This window comes from Camellia sinensis, chromosome 5 (assembly GCF_055761805.1).
Source record: "Camellia sinensis isolate YWXY chromosome 5, ASM5576180v1, whole genome shotgun sequence".
NCBI classification, from domain to species: Eukaryota; Viridiplantae; Streptophyta; class Magnoliopsida; order Ericales; family Theaceae; genus Camellia; species Camellia sinensis.
Window position 1 is genome coordinate 131442878 of NC_138965.1, and position 14607 is coordinate 131457484.

A 14607-nucleotide genomic window follows, 5' to 3' on the forward strand; every position below is an offset into this window, starting at 1 on the left:
AAAGAATCTGTCTTTAGCAATTGGGTCAAGGTGCACTAATTTTGCCATAGTTTTTAACAAATTTGCGGCAATAACCGGTTAAGCCAAGAAACCCACGAAGACCCTAAATGGAGGATGGCACAGGCCACTTGGAAAAACTAGCAATTTTGTCACTGTTAACTGACACACCTGAGCTGATTGAAATAATATGGCAAGATACCCAATTAAGCAAAAGAGCATTTTGATTCTTTCACAAATAGGTGATTAGCACAATGATAGATAAATGGTAAATATGATTTGAGAGGGAAGCACTGTACACCAAAATATCATCGGAGAAAACAAGCACAAACTTACATAAGGAAGAACGAAAGAGATTGTTCATTAAACTTTGGAACGTAACAGGAGCATTAGAAAGGCCGAATGGCATGACCAAAAATTCATAATGGCCATCGTGTGTGCAAAACGCTGTCTGGGGAATATCTAGTTCTTGCACCCAAACTTGATGATATCCAGAATGAAGATCTAACTTAGAAAATATAATTGCACCATATAACTCATTAAGTAGCTCTTCTACCACTAGAATAAGGAAGCGATCTTTGATTGTAATTTTATTAAGTGCACGATAATCAACACACATACACGCCAAGAACCATCGTTTTTGCAAACTAACAAAACTAGAGACAAATATGGACTTAAGCTATGACGAATCAAGCCAGCCTCTCGTAACTCCTGAATAACTTTTTCGATTTCATCTTTTTGGAAGTGAGGATACCAATAAGGATGCAGATTCACCGGTGAAGACCCAGGTACAAGAGAAATATGATGATCATGAGACTTGACAGGTGTAAAAGTTGTAAATGTACCAAAAATATCCGAAAATTGAGAAAGAATAACTGCAACGTCAATAGGCACTTTAGAAGGTACAGTTGAAGGTAGCAAACAATCAAAATTTAATTATAAAAGGACCCCGTGGTGCTCACGCTGTAAAAGACAATGTACTAGGCCATTATCCATAAGCATGACAATAAGAGTAGAGATGGAAATGGATAACCTACCATGTGGATATCCCAGGAGACCTAACCCAAATACATGAGTTGTTCCCTTTTTTCTTGTCTGTCGAGTAGGATAAGTGATGTTCTTTACATCTCCACCGAGGATAGGTACCCACTAATTTCTCCATTTTTTTTTAGGTACATCGGAAAATAATTTCTCCATATGTTTTCACTACTCTGTTTACAATTAGAGTTCTAATTCTCACTCTCTCTCATCCTCTCACTATAGCAACGGCGATTTGCGATGGTGACAATCTAGCGGCGACAAGATTGTGACTATCGATCAAAAACGTGCAATTAATCATAACCAAACACATGGAAATTGAAGACAAAAATGTACAAAATTTCAATTAAGGTGATCACTAGTTAAGATGAAAATTAGGAAATTCAATCTAAGGTTACCATCAAATCAGAGAGAAATCCAACAAAACAATTGCATGAGCTATTGAAACAAGAAAATTCATTCTATAAATGCAAACAATTTTTTTTTTTTAAAAAAGAGAAAAAGATGGAAACAAGAGCAACAACTCACCTTCAGATTATCGAAAATCAATTAATAGAGAGAAGAAAGAGATACATAAAATTAAAAAAAATAAAAATAAAAAAAGAAGATGGAATTTTTTTGTAGGAATAGAATTTTTCTAAATAAATTTAAAAAATTCTAAATATATATAAAATTTGATAAGAATAATGTGACAATGTTAATTAATGTGTATTTGATTTTGTTGTTGAGCCAAATAAAATAAAATAAGATTGAATGTATACTTAGCTTTGGTTGTGAATCTTAAAAAAAAATAAAACATAAAAAATAAAAATAAAAAATTGGTTGTGAACGTTAAAAAAAATAATAATAAAAAAAAGGGGGTCAAGTTGGGTTGAGAAAAATCCAAACCCATTAGGAGATGGGGAGAGTAGTACCCATGGGAAATGAGGAAAAACAATTATAGGGGAATGGAGATGGAGAATTAATATCCACCCTATTAACCCCCATTGCCATCCCTAGGTAGGAGAACCATCACCAACCAAAGCGAACTCTTGATCAGTGACTTGAAATTTCATGGTTAAATTGCAAAAATCCCAAGCAATTAAACCTAATGATCGTAATCATTGTGCTCCCAAAACCATCTCACAGCCACTAATAGCCAAAGAAAAAATTCGGTGGAAACTATATAGCCTTGTAAATTAAGTTGAACATCAAAACACTTACCCAAGCTATTTAAAAATCCACCATCAACCACCATGACTTGTAAAGACTTGTCCATTGGAATAGAATAACCACACTGTTTAGCAATAGAATGATGGATAAAATTATTTGTGGAACTGTAGCTCGACTTTTTCGTGCCCTTTTTTGGAAGACGAATAAGCCCGACAGTATCGGACTCCCGCGATTCTGAATTTGATCTCACAAGTGCAATGTGAAATAGATAAACACCAAAGAGTCCAAATTCGGCAAATCTTTTTGGAAAATTGATTTTGAATCAAATTGTCAAAAATGGACTGCTTTGCTAGATATAGAGTCACCACCTAAATATTTTTGAAAAATTTAGGGAACCCATGACTTGTACCAAAGGTCACATGTCTGTCATCACTAAGATTGTCTCGGCTCGAGAACTTAGGTACGAGAGGGGAAGGTCATGAATTAAGCACCTCCGCTAGCCCGATCAAAGATCGGCCTCTACTAATTATGATATGAATTTTATTTATATTATATGCTCTTATTTCGATTATTAGCTACCTTACTATGTGATGCGCACACACTCAAGTATAGATTAATTTGCAAGAATTGAAATATTTGATTCATATTCGTTTGCAAAGTTATTTCGAATATGTACCACTTGAAAAAGTGATCGCATATATACATTACTCAAATTATTCCATTTCAAGCAACTAGCCTTCATCTACAGGCATTCAAACAGTTTATCAGATAAGCACTTAGCCTCATGGTGAATATGCTTTGATATGGCAACAACCACATTCATGCAATATGCTAAAACAAACAAAAACTCACCTAGTACTCCAAGCCAAAAAAGACAAATGAGTTAGAACAATGCATGATCCTAACTTATGCAATATGACTAATACAACACATGTGATATGCAATTACTAAGCTCGGCTACTAATATAGCATATGAATCAATTGAATAGCGTGCAATCTAAGCACGTGCTCAAAGAATTTTTAACTGACAATGCAAGTTAGAATGATGAACCGAGCCTAGGTGCATGCAATACAAGTGGATGCAAACATGGAGAATGCTAAACAAAACATGATACCCTAATCTAACCATCATAAGCAGGTAAATAAAAGGGAGAAACACGTGGGGTTAAAAGACATACACATTATTACAACATTGCGCCCTCACACAGGAGGGTCCGAATGAACAAACTAGCTAACTAATTAAAGCTAAGCTAATTAATTAACTATTACAAACCCAAATGAATAATTTAGCTAAATTACTTAACTAATTAAATAATTACAATACGAAACGAATTAGCTATTACAAAGCCACTACTTTAAGCACAACATTAATATTAACATCATTTCACGGATCCCGAGGATCGAGGGAAGGTTCATGCATGAATGTGTTTCTACCCAAACAAGGCCACTGTTCTGTTGCTAGATACCTCTGTTGCACAATAGAACACTTCCACTGTTTTCCACCTCAAGACCAATTCTGTTCTACTTCAAAAGTACACTGCTGGATTTTGCACAGGTGGCCGGTAGGCTAGAAGTGATGGCCTGCCATCCACAAATGGTAGCCTGCCGACCACTGTTGCCTGGTTTTTCCTGCTACAACAGAGAGCAAACAGAGTAAGAGCAGGGTATTCTCAAGGTTTGTTTGCACAACTTACCCCTCCTTATCATTAAATAGCAGCTCAAAAGAGTGACAAAATTTGATTCACAAACCATCAACGGGTGCAATTTCATTGCATGATGGCTTATGAGCCAAAAGTGTGCAAGTTCAATGAATGCAACAAAACAAGACTCTAAAACCCACCTCCCTATCATGAATGATTAAGGGAAGTAGTTAACAATGAATCTTGAGCCATTTGCATCACTAATGAGTATGAAACGACTCAAGACTCAAGGGTTCAATTAAAGTCCGATTGAACCCAAACCACATTATTATCTTGCCCCTTTTTTAGTTACCAATTTTATTACTCCATTTTAGTTACCTTTAAATTTTTTAATCAATTAAGTAAAAAAGTGAGTTTAAGTTCTCTAAAGGAGAAAAGTGTCAAACCAAGAGTTGGCTTAAGGCATGAAAGAGATATCATGCCGTTGATAATGAACCCCTAAAAGGGATTAAACCATTAAGCATGAGAACCTCAATCTCAAGCTTAAAAGAACAATAGGTTTGAAACAACTCTCAAAGCAAAGCAAAAGCCAAGAAAAAAAAAAGGTTGCAGAAGTGATTAAGAGTGATCACAAGTATGGAAAGCCATAAATAAACACTATCAATTCAAATAGGATGGTGGTTAAGGGCCTAAACCACCAAACCTATGAGGACAATTACACTCTAAGCATGCAATAAAAAGCTCAAATGTAATGAACACTCAAAAACAGTCTTAAAATAGGTCTAAAATAATCCTAAACACATGCTGGAATTAAGCTAACAAAAGCTAGAATAATAAGCTAAAACATGGAGTATGCTAGGCTAGTAAACAAACATAGGGAGGGGAGGCTAACCCCTCCAATTTTGGACTTCAAAACAACATTTTAGCAACTGAAAAAGCTCTAAAAATCGGTGTTTAAAAGCTCAAAAAAAGGTAGTGTAAATGTGGGAAACACAAGGGTAAAGACTAGAGAAGCAAGGTGGAAAGAAAGGTGAAACCACCCCTCCACCCTTTAAGGCCTTAAACCACAAGTTTCAACCCAAAAATACAGAGTTTATACAGCCCCAAAACAGTGAGAAAACAGTAGGAAAAAGAGTAAATAAAGCAAAAAGAGAAGCAAAGCTTTATACCTCTTGAAGAAGAAAACCAATTCTAGGCAACAAATCAAGACTTACACACCCTCAAAAGCTCAAACTAGGCTCAAAGGTTCCTTAGCTCAAAGATGGTAATGTTTGGTTTAGAGTGTATAAGCAAAAGCTTGCAAAAAGCTAAGAAATTTCAAGAGAGAGAGAGAGAGAGAGAATTTTTGCTCTAAAAATTCCAACCTTGAAAATGAAAGGAGAGGCCTCCTATATATAGAAAACCATACAACTCCTTCAGAAATATCAATACATACACATGTAAGAAGGTGCATGCATCTGTACCAACAGTTGGCACAACTGACAGAAAAATATCTATAAAAACACATTTTTGGCCGACAGGCCACTAATGGTGGCCGCCAGGTCACTCATGCTGGCCGGCAGGCCACATCAGTGGCCAGCAGCCAAAATCTGTGGCCGACAGGCCATAAATGTGGGTGGCAGGCCATAGCTGTGGGCGGCAGGCCACAAGAGGTTGCAGACATGAAAAACTTTAGTTTTGGTCCAAAAATAAGGCAACAAGTATGTACGGTTTGAAAGGCTCAAAGCTGTGACATTCAGCTAAGAACTCCGAACACTTAACAAGCATACACACATTCATCATTGGGTGTGCAAGTGGTGACGTCCAAGTCGTAAAGGCGGTAAAAAATGGGGTTTCTACAGGAACAAGAGTCGATGAGGACTATAATAGGTTGATTTTTTAAAGTGTCGTTGATGCGTATAGTTTCAGGTTGAGTTGACCCCCATAAGAGCACATAACCAACTACGGTTTCTGTAATAACCCCGACCCGTAATTAGCTACTAATCAGTAATTAAGGATGCTAATTAAGTAAATAGAATGGATTATGAGTTTATTACGTAATTCTTCATGATTTGGCTTTCTATTTGTTATTCATAGAATTATCTGTTATGGTTTCTACTTAGAATCTGAAGTTGTTAGCCTAAATACTTTTAGAAACCGAATTTGAGTTCATGGGTTGACTAATTAGAATTTTTAGAACCATCTGAAAAGTTTTGTTAAAAATTGATTCAGTTTAGTACAATCGCATGTGATTAAATTAAGCCTTAATTAGAACTATTTTTGAATAATTGAATTTTGTGCTAACCTTGACTAATTAAGGTTACTTGTGTTTGATTTAAATGATGCATGATTGGTACCTAATCAAATCCTATTAATGATCCAAGATGTTTTTGAGTGCATCATGTGTTAAGGCATTTGGTGGTGTTGAGTGTAGAGGATAAATCCTTGTGGGTGTGTTGGAGTAGTGCATGTATGTGCACGTGTTGTGTATTCAAATGTGAGAGTGTGTGTTGTGTAATTTCTAATGAGATATGAGAGAATGTAGGCAACATTCTTTGGCCCTTTATACTTCATTAAGTTGAGAGTTCAAGCTTAAGAGAGAGAGTTTGGCTTTAGTGAGAGAGAGCTCACAAGTTTGAAGAAGAAGAAAAAAAAAAACTAGGAAATTCATCTCACATTTCTGAAATTAAAGCCTTGGGTAAGGATTCTATGTCTAATTTTTGTAGTTATTCCTCCATGCATCATGATTTTATCAAGCTTTAAGCTACTTTCATGAGAGTGCACGAAATGGGTCTTTGAACGTGTAGATTACTTTCATGTGTATTCATGGTAGATCATCTTTGATTTTATCATTTTGAGTTGAGTTTTAAAGTCTTTGCATGCATGTGAGCTTTAATTATGTCCATGGTTTCAGAATTCATGAGTTTGTTGATCAACATTTGCATGTTTTGAGAAAATCAAAAACATAGTTTGAAGATCTTTCATGCAAGAGTTTTTGAGTTTAAAATTGGCAAATTCATGAGCCTTGAGCAAAAGAATTTGTACACAACCAAGTGTTCATGTTTTAGAAAGGTTTTCGAGCATTAAAAACAAGCCAACATGAGTGTAGCCATTGAAATTGCATTTTGAAGCTCAAGCCCTGTTTTTGGAAACCCAGAATTTCACAGTTCGCTCGAGCGAGGAAACCTGCGCTCGAGTAGAGAATGCGAGCTCTCAGTATTTTTTTGCAGTCATGAGCTCTCCGCTCGAGCGACCACTTGGACGCTCGAGCGAACCCTTTTGCATGTTGTCGATACGCTCGAGCGTGGGAGTTGTAGCTCGAGCGTGGATTTTGATCAACCAGTACTTTTTCCAAGTTTGCAGGTCGCTCGAGCGAAGGAAGTCACGCTCGAGCGACCCCTCTCGTTTTGCATGTCCGCTCGAGCGAGGAAGTCTACGCTCGAGCGGGGACCTTATTTTCGAAAAATTTTACCAAGTGTTCCAAGGCATGTTTTGGCATCCTCATTGCATCTTAGGCATTCTTAAACCTTAATTAAGCCATATTAAGGAGGTTATGGATTAGAAACACACTAAGGAATGAATGTACTAAGTTAAGGGAAGGCAAGTAGGTGTGTTTTAAGCAATGAGCTAAGAATTAACAAAGACCAACGTAATGTAAGCTAAGCCTTATTTGCCAAGTACTTGTGTAATGATAGGATCTGTTAGTGTTATGTGCCTTTGTGTTTGTAGGTCAACGTCCGAGGATTAATAGACCGTTTGCAAGAACCACTGTGAGTAACATTTCTGTAAAGATATGTTGATATGAATTATGTTCCAAATGAAATGTGATAAGCTATGATTTCTGAAATGATATCTGTTTACGTGAATGAACATCCCAAGAATGATATTATGTGCGATGGATGAGAAATATTATGTGCGATCGTTGTCGTCGTATTGTATGGGTGGATTAAGATTGATGCCAGGTTGGGGAAGGCGAACTTCACATTGCCTATCCTGCAACAGTGCTTGGATATTTTGAAGAATGGTATTATTGGTTTGTCTATCACATATCAACTCTTACATATTAGTAGACATCATGTCTATCCTAGTAGTAAGAGCAACAACTTGTTCTTTGAGTTTTTTAACAGTCATGTTGATGATGATAAATGGCAAAGTAGGAAGAGATAGAAGTTTAAAGATCGAATGCTCTGATACCAGATGATAGGATTCTAGACCCTGAATTTGATCCTTTGATTGGGGATCGGCGACTAATAATCCTTTGAATTGGGAATTAGCCACCTAAACTCTTAATATTATTAAATTTGTTCCCCAAAACCATTACAATAAGCATCCTTATATAAGAAAAATAACATAGACTTCCTAATATAATTAGACTTTCTAAATTGATTAGATAGTAATTGAAAAGAAGTAGAATTCTTAATATAATTGGTTTCCCAACATAAAAATATCTTATAAACTAATTGGAATACAAGTACTTGAAAGAGAAGTTTTTAATAAAATCTCTTAATTAGTATATATTTTTAGTACTAAGTTTACAAAAAAAAATCCTTCTGTCTTATTTGACTTTTGGACACTTCTCAAAATGTTGTGGAAGACTCTAGGAGAATGTTTTAAAAATTGAATTGGTGAGTGAACCGAAAAAAAATAAAATAAATGAACATCATCATTATTCTAAAATATTTTAAGATATTTTTATTTTTCTATTATATTCTAAAATTATCTAAATTATTCTAGCATATAATGGAGTTCCATACTCTTTTCTAAAATATACTAAAACCCACGAATTTCTCTAGACATCCATATTAGATTTTAGATTGTTCTGCACTTGACTACCCATTAAACATGTAAGACTCGGTGAACATCATCGACCAGAACATCTCATTCAATGGATCTTGCCCATCTTTGGTTGATTGAAAACAAGTTTTGAATTTGTATTTTATATGAATAAAATTTCTTTAACAGTTCATTCACAAGAAAAATTGTTATTATTATTATCACCGATGGAAAGATTTTTCTTTGATAAAAGTTTTTTTACGGTTCAAGTTGATACGTCCTACTTATCTAATAATTAATATGAATTAACCACTATTCACTCGATTTTTGGGTGCTCAAGATGTATATTAGAACTGCTATGTAAGCTTTTATTTATGGAGAGTTTGAATCCCTCTCTTTCACTATATCTTTATGCTCTCTTTCATTATATCTTTATGCTGTGTTTGGTTAGAGAATTTGAAGAGGGATTTGAAAAGAAAAATGAAAAAGGTAGGTGAAATGAGAATAAAATATGTCTAAATTTCACATAATTTCACACACCTTTTCCCTTTTCCTTTCCAAATCCTCAAACCAAACACAACATTAGTAAATTTTTTTTAATAAAATTTGGTTAAAACTCTTTCATAATAAAATTTTCATGGATTAAAGACATTTGTAGAAATTTTTTTTTGATAGGACCAACACATATCACTATTCTCAAAATATTTTTAGTAATTAATTTCATATTTTAAACTTTAAAATAATATAATTTTTTATTTAAATGTTAATTTTTAATAAAATTTATAATTTTATAATCCTCGCAGTGAGATCTATTAAATAAAATTCATGTTAACTATAAAATTTTCAACAAAAATAGCAAAATTTTTACTATCGAAACTAATGCTAAAAGTAATATTTTACTAAGTTTCACAATAAAATTTTATTCTGAAATTTTAGCATTTAAATAGTGAAATATTATCATCACCAAACACCGTATTCAGTATAATTGTTACCACACCTAGTAAAAATATTAAAAAATGAAATAAATGTAGCAGAGTAAAATTTTATTGTTAATTTAACAAAATATCAGTAAATATAAGACAAATTACATATTGTTATAGCAAATCAGAGTAAATTTTTTTAATTATTTTTAAATAGAGCATCGACAAACAAAAAAACATATTACATATTGCTATAGCAAATCAGAGTAGAATTTTATTGTCATTTTTAAACAAAGTATTGACAAACAAAACATAAGCCACATATCACTAGAGCAAACCAAAGTTAAAGCAGTCTAACCGAAAACAAAAACACTATTATTCAATCAGTTCAATAAAAGAAAAAAATCATAACAAACGAAAATCACATTGTCCAATCTTTAATTTCACCTAAAGAAACCTTAAACAATTATTCACTCTTCATTCGAACACATCAATCTTGTGATCTCATCCAATCTAAGCTACCTTGAAGTTTTACAGCTCAAATAGAGGCAAAAATTACAGTCCTCTAAAAAATGAAGCAACAATTTTCATCACGTGCTTGATATACATTATATAAGAATATAGTGTCAATCCAGTAGCAAACTGGAACATCAAAATTTCTGTATCAATTCATCACACACACATCTGTTTGCATATAGTTGCTGCTACCTATGATTCAACCTTGTAATCATCATTTACATGTGGGACATCAACAGGTGTTGTCCAAAGAAAATGTCACAAAGCTATACATGTTCCAAGACAACCTCATTATAATACGAAAACAACCCCACCCCACCCCACCCCCAAAATTCATGGTATGATATCCTTTTTTTGGGGAGGTAATAACCAAATAAATCTATGCAAAGCAGTCAGTGATACGCACTTTGTACTCTTTAACCATCTGTTCTCTTGCGCCACCAATCTTTGCTAGGCCTCAGAATTTGTTTAAATAGGGCAATTTTAGGGACATTCCAGTGCTCCACATGCCTGAAAGATTCCAGAGAGATCTAGATGAATTCAATAACATAGGAGAGACACGAAGAAGCATAAATAACTGGGTATATGTTACCTGCATACTTTTCCAGAATGCTCGTCGAAATAATACTCTGTGTATCCAGTAGCTGTAACAGAACTCAGCATGTGTTCAAAATACATAAAACGGACCACAATTGAACTAGTTATTTACACATTTTTATCAACAGATTTATGCATGTTAGATGTATCAGTAAAGGACAATTAGTGCCTCCTGGTTCTTATGGCAGGCTGTTCAACTCCCATTCTCAACATGTGCAAAAATCATTGCCTAACAGCAACAATGACTTCCCAACCTGCCTTAATTGCATAGAAGGGTTAAAAACATACCTGAGAGAATAGGCTTCCATGGAAAGGACAATACACAACTAAAACGCCAGTGTCCGATTCCCTTATCCTGTGTCCAATATGGGTTCATGTCAAAAGTCAAGTAGAAAAACTAGTAATGAAGAGAGGTGATATTCATTGACCTTAAAAAAAAAAAAATTATTTTTTTTATTTAAAAAAAATTGCATACATGGGAAATAAAATGCAATATAACATATGCAGACTTCAGAGAAAATGATTATATTTCAGTAAGTTTACCTCAAAATCCTCCCACTTCATGAGTTTCATGTTTGACTTCTCAATGAGAGAGCCAAAATTAGTACAGTTCCTCTTGAAACGTCGAAGCCCCCTGAAGGAACCCGCTGGATCGGCAAATTCACAGTCTTCCTCATACGCATTTAGTGTCAGGTTTCCTATAATGTGAAATTAGAGAAACATTCATGCAACACACTGGGAATTTAAGTATATGCATCACTCATTTTCTCTTCTCTCATTTGTTTTATTTTTTATTTTTGTTGATGCTTTGCATAGAAAGAGGGGGAGAGGCTACGGGTGTAGAACAAATCAAACTACTCAAACTTCACTCATGTAAATTAAATAAGCAAAATTTGAAAACATTTTGAAACTCATTCATTTTTTGAGCTCAACTCAAACTGTAGGATTGCATAAAAACTAAGCTACTTGACTTGACTAAAGCTAAAACTCGTTTGAGATTGGCCGCAAACCTAACCAAGCCCAGTTTAAATACATTTTGAAACATGTTTGCCTTTCAAGCCAAGCATAACAATTAAATAGTCAGCTTGACTCAACTCATTTAAAGTCCTCATACTACTTGAGCTAACAGCTTGTGGTGGTTATATGTTTTTTTTTTTATTTATACAACACTGTAGTTGGTATGGGTAAAATTACCACATTTACACTGATTTCAAACTAAGCTGATTGGAATGATTAGTGAAAGGGGTGAAAAAAAAGAGAGGAAGGGAAGGAGAAATGGATTAATTTCTTGATCATACTGGGAATATCAAACCCATTTAAAAAAAAAAAATGGGAATATCAAACACCACTTACGTTATTATTTGTCGGCAGTCTTTGAAGTGTAATAATTAAGACCATCTCCAATCAGATTCAAATCTTTCATTAAATTAAAATTTGATGAAAATTTAGTGAAAATGTTGTCCTAACCGTTTTACTAATGAAGGGAACCCTACTTTTTCATTAAATCACGGAACTTTTAATCTTTTGTCAAATACCATTCACGGAACTTTTAATCTTTTGTCAAATACCATGGACGACCAGATGATGACCGGCCAGACAACCAGATTGGAGAAAATTTGAAACAAATTTACACTAGACCGGACGAATTGACCTCCCGGTCGATCAGTTGTTTGATAAAAATTGAAAATTTAAGGTCGGAATGATTGGTATCAGAACAGAAGCTTAAACCCAAATTTTTACTCAATTTTGATGAAAAAAAGAAAAGAAAAGAGTAAGCTTGGAGATGGTCTAATAAATTTGAATTTGATGACAATTTAAAAAAATGAAATATTGGAAATGATTTTTTTTAAAATCAAATTTGATGAAAATAGAAATTTAGAGTAAGAGAGAATTTTTAAAAGATTTTGATGAAAAAATTAGAGCATGTTATATCAAATCAAAGGTTTTACTCAAATTTAAAATCAAATCACGGGTGAGGAACTGCGCTACCAAAATGAACCCAGAGGCAAGTTCAAATTGTATGTTAGCTTAACCAGTCAGTCACTTTGAAGAAAATGAAAGTCAATTAGATTAAATTGACACAACTAAAATTAATTCAACTAAAATTTAACCCTTTTGTTTTTGTCATCTCAATTTTCTAGGAAACCAAACAGAACCGACAGCAAGGTTTGTAGAAGGAAAAACCTGTAACGAAATAAGACCTCTGGAAGTCCTCTTTAATGGTGTCTACAACTACGTTTCGATCAAGTGTGCCCAATCCATCTACGGCGAGCTCGACAACACCACCGGAACTACCTTCAACATTCGACGGTGGCGATCGGACGAAAGAAGCGGCGATTCCGAGGAGCTCAGAGCCATACCAAGCCATCTTCAGCAACACATTTTTGGGCTCAGACTGTTCATTTTCTGGCTTTGTGGATGAATTGCTTGTTAGATTATCTCCTCTGCATCGGAATTTGTAGACTCTGCTGTGGCGATTTGGCCGGAAAATGAGGCGGCGGTGCTGCTGCTGGTGGTGCCGGTGCAGGGTGGGAGTGGCGGAACCGAATGACAAAGCGGTGGCCATAGGAGAGAGAGAGAGAGAGCTTGGAAGTGTGTCCCGTGTTTTCTTCTTAAATATCTTTTGGTGTTAATAAGAGGAATGGTAGCCATGAAAAATGCGAGTGTTTTTTTTTTTTTTTTTTTTTTTTTGTTAAGAAAATAATTTACATAAAAAATAGATAAATTACAAATATATTTATGAAATTTATTTAAAATATAAATTGTACCGTGTGATTTATAAATTATATTCTGTCATTTTAAATTTTTAATTACATAGAAATTATTTTTTTATTAATAAATTATTAAATCAATTAGGGCAAATTATATATACCTCTCGGGGTTCAATAAAATTACAAATACTCCTGAGATTTGAGAAATTACAGATACCCCTGAAGGTACTATTTGCATAATAAATTAGGGGGCAAATTGTTATGAAAATATAAATCTCAATGGGCAATTTGTTATGAAAATATAAATCTCAGAGGGTATCTGTAATTTCTAAAACCTCAAGGGTATCTATAATTTAGCTAAACCTCGAGGGAGGTACATGTAATTTGCCCAATTAAGTAATAATTTTTAATGATGTAGAAAATAAATTTCAATTAATTATTCTTATAAAAGTAATTAAGAATTTTATTTTTTCTATTGTCTGTCATTATTTTTTTCCAGTTTGGATCTCATAAACAAGAGCAATTATAATATCACCAATTCTTTTATCAAATTTAAATTTGATTAGTAAAAAGCTAAAACTAATTTCTAATAAATTCATTCATGCTGTGTTTGGTTGGAGTTTTTGAGGTGGGATTTGGAAAAGGAATGAGAAATGTAATCCTATTTATGTTTGGTTATAATAAAAAATATATGGGAAAAGAAAGGGGGTGAGAAATAAATAAAGAAATAGGATACCTTTTAGGACATCAATTCTATTTTATAACCAACACAACCAAACATAGTTGGGATTTGGAATTCTATTAATTCTTTCTCCATTTCCTTTCATTTCCATTTCCCTTTCCATTTCCCTTCCCAAAACCCCCAACCAAACACAGCGTCAAGTTGCATCAAATTAAGGAACATGCAAAAAACTTATGGCGGGAAGATGAAACACCTCTTTTACCAAATTTTTAACAGTCATTTTTAGTTTTATTTAATGAAATTTTGAATAGAGCTTGTTGTATATAGTTTTTTTTTTTTTTTTTGGGTCATAAAAAATGTTATAACTGGTTTTTTAAATAAGTTCGATATTTTTCAAAAAAATTTGATAAAAAAAAAAAAAAAGGATTAAAGTGTTATATGCCAAATTAAGTTTTTAATGTAAATAGAGCCGAACAAGAAAAAGATAAAATTTGATGACGAGACTTTTATTGAATTCAAACAATTTTATAATGGATTATGCATTCAAAATTGCTTCGTAGCTCAAAAGCGATGGCTCGAAAATGGCTCCAAAGCACTTTTTT

The 14607-nt window shown here is 33.8% G+C and overlaps 1 protein-coding gene across 1 annotated transcript; it reads right to left on the reverse strand.

The window, feature by feature from the left end:
• Window positions 1-9907: 9907 nt before the first annotated feature.
• Window positions 9908-13927, reverse strand: LOC114317603 (Nuclear transport factor 2 (NTF2) family protein). Its single transcript, XM_028264353.2, has 5 exons — window positions 12797-13927; window positions 11156-11310; window positions 10901-10967; window positions 10608-10659; window positions 9908-10525 (listed from the first exon to the last, which is right to left on the reverse strand). Exons 1-5 carry the CDS (start codon window positions 13176-13178, stop codon window positions 10432-10434), a joined length of 750 nt encoding a protein of 249 aa, XP_028120154.1. The 5' UTR covers window positions 13179-13927; the 3' UTR covers window positions 9908-10431.
• Window positions 13928-14607: the final 680 nt, after the last annotated feature.